This window comes from Eimeria mitis, genomic scaffold (genome assembly GCF_000499745.2).
Source record: "Eimeria mitis Houghton genomic scaffold, Emh_scaff1933, whole genome shotgun sequence".
Classification (NCBI taxonomy): domain Eukaryota; phylum Apicomplexa; class Conoidasida; order Eucoccidiorida; family Eimeriidae; genus Eimeria; species Eimeria mitis.
This window is the reverse complement of record NW_013570255.1, coordinates 6702-9409: the sequence shown is the minus strand read 5'-3', so window position 1 is coordinate 9409 and position 2708 is coordinate 6702. Positions and strand designations below refer to the sequence as shown.

Here is a 2708-nt window from a genome sequence, read left to right as displayed (position 1 = left end):
GTTGCTGCTGCCGATGTTGCCGAAGCCAGGAAACCCCCAACTTTGCTGCTCATCACCTGCAGCAGCAGCAGCAGCAGCAGCAGCAGCAGCAGATCCCGCATGATCCCTCGATCTTCGGCTGCCTTCATGTCTCCTACTGCTACTGCTGCTGCTGCTACTACTACTACTGCTGCCGCTGCTGCTGCTGCTGCTGCTGCTGCTGCTGCTGCTGCTGCTGCTGCTGCTGCGGCCGCTGCAGAGCAGGGCCCCACACGGCTGCAGGCCCGCAGGGGCCCCGTCCTGCCCCACCACGTGCACCGTCGGCAGCAGCACGGAGTGTCTGTGGAGGTCGAAGGCAACCTGCAGCAGCAGCACAGCATCTTCTACATGAATCCTTTTCCTTCGCATATCTCCTGCTGCTGCTGCTGCTGCTGCTGCTGCTGCTGACAGCGGCGTCCCTGCTCCAGCTGTTGCAGCTTCAGCAACAGCTGCAGCAGCAGCAGCAGCAGATGCTGCACTTATCACGCGACGAGTATAAGATACAGGAGCCAGAGACAGAGGCAAGGGCAAACTCAGAGGGACCTGCCACCCCCCTACACCTTGCTGGCAGTTGTTCTGCGCATGCTGTCTTGCTGCTGCGTCTGCTGCTGCTGCTGCTGCTGCTGCTGCTGCTGCTGCTTCTGCTGGTGCTTCTGCCGCTGTTTCCGCCGGTGCTGCTGCTTCTGCTGGGGCATCTGCCTCTGTTTCCGACGATGCTGCTGCTTCTGCTGCGGCTGCGGCTGCTGCTGCTTCTGCCTCTGTTTCTGCCAGTGCTGCTGCTTCTGCTGCTGCTGCTGCTGCTGCTTCTGCTGCTGTTTCCGCCTCTGTTTCCGCCGGTGCTGCTGCTTCTGCTGCGGCTGCCTCTGCTGCTGCTTCTGCCTCTGTTTCTGCCGGTGCTGCTGCTCCTGCTTCTGCTGCTGCTTCTGCTGGTGCTTGTGCCTCTGGTTCCGCCGGTGCTGCTGCTTCTGCTGCGGCTGCGGCTGCTGCTGCTTCTGCTTCTGCTGCCGGTGCTGCTGCTTCTGCTGCTGCTGCTGCTGCTACTTCTGCGGGTGCTTCTGCTTCTGTTTCTGCCGGTGCTGCTGCTTCTGCTCCTGCATCTACTTCTGGTGCCGCGCGTGCTGCTGCTGCTGTTGCTGCTGCTGCATCTGCCGCTGCTTCGGCATCTGCTGGTGCTTCTGCTGCTGCTTCTGCCTCTGCTGCTGCTTCTGTTGCTGCTTCTGCTGCTGCTTTTGCTTCCTTTGCCCTTGCCCCTTCTGCTGCTGCTGCTGCTTCTCCTCCTTCTTCTCCTGCTGCCTTTTCACTTGCTGCTGCAGCTTCTGCTGCTGGTGCTGTTGCTGCTGCTGCTGCTGCTGCTGCTGCGGTGTCTGCTCGCCCAGACACACTGCTGCACTTGCTGCCAACAGACACGAGAGGGCTTTGGTTAGGGGGCCTCGTTATGTGCTGTCCTGCTGCTGTTGATGCTGCTGCTGATGCGGTTGCTGCTGCTGCAGTAGCTGCTGCTTGGGTTGCTGCTGCTGCTGTTGCTGCTGCTGTCTCTGCGCTGTGGGACGGGGATGCTGGAGGAGAAGATTCTGCTGCTGCTGCTTCTGCTGCTGTTGCTGCTGCTGCTGCTTCCTTGGCAGCAGCAGGAGCTTCAGCTGGCAGCTGAAAAACCTGAAGGGGCGAGAGCAGCGCAGCTGCTGAGGCGGGGCAGCAGCAGCGGCAGCAGCAGCAGCTGCTGCCACCGGCGGTGTGCTGCAGTGACGCTGTCATAGAGGCTCCAACAGGAGCTTGCACAGCAGCAGGAACGACCGCTTCTGCTGCTGTTGCTGCTGCTGCTGCTGCTGCTGCTGCTGTTCGGGTTGACGCTGCGGCCCAAGCTGTGCAGGGGGTGCCAGGCTCCGCTGCACTGCTGTTGCTGCTGCTGCTGCTGCTGCTGCTGCCCCAGTCGCAGCGGGAGAGGCGGCAGCGCGTCCGCAGCCAGCTGCAGGTGCTTAGGGGCCTCTTCTGCTGCGGTGCAGCAGCAGCAACAGCAGGAGCAGGCCAGTTGCTGCTGCTGGTTCTGACTTTGCTGCAGGTGCAGCAGGCATCCCGGGTCCCATAGCGCAACCCTCTTAGTTCCGCGCGGTGCAGCTGCGGTTCCTGCTGCTGCTGCGGCTGCTGCGTTTGCCGCAGCTGCTGCAGCTGCAGCAGTTGCTGCTGCTGCTGCTGCTTCTGCGGCGGTGGCGAGCCCTCAGCACTGCCATCTGAGGGGTCTACAGGATGGGCTACGATAGCTTTCTTGGGTGTCAAGGAAGCCCCTGTTGCTGCTGCTGCCGTTGCTGCTGTTTCTGCTGCTGCTGCAGCAGGAACTGCTGCAGTGTCTGCTGGTTCTGAGGGGCCTCCCCCCTGAGGCCTGAGCGTTGCCTCGGCCATGTCAGGTGTCTGTGCAGCGTCAGGGGCATTGGCGCTGCAGTCTACCTGGGAATGGAGAGAGGTGGTTGCTTCCAGCGTGCTGCATGCAGCAGCAGCAGCAGCAGCAGGAGCAGCGGCAGCAGCAGCAGCAGCAGCGTTTGCTTTGCTAGGGGCCCCTGCGGGCTTCCGCATACGTAAGCGGGGGCTCGCGCAACAGCGGGTCTCCCCATAAGCCGATATGGACGGCGAGGACCTGCATGCAAGAGCAACACCGCCGCCGCTGCTGCTGCTGTTGCTGCTGCTGCTGCTGCTGCTGC

The 2708-nt window shown here is 62.6% G+C and overlaps 1 protein-coding gene across 1 annotated transcript in view; it reads right to left on the bottom strand.

Annotated features, from left to right (window-relative positions):
- Positions 1 to 163: 163 nt before the first annotated feature.
- Positions 164 to 2708, bottom strand: part of EMH_0046090 (uncharacterized protein) — a gene marked incomplete at both ends in the record, with an annotated part of 2948 nt that continues 403 nt past the window's right edge. The window contains 3 exons of the mRNA XM_013496131.1: positions 164 to 232; positions 289 to 2491; positions 2586 to 2644. Of these exons, the coding sequence (XP_013351585.1) occupies positions 164 to 232; positions 289 to 2491; positions 2586 to 2644 (2331 nt within the window). The remainder of the gene's footprint in view (positions 233 to 288; positions 2492 to 2585; positions 2645 to 2708) is intronic.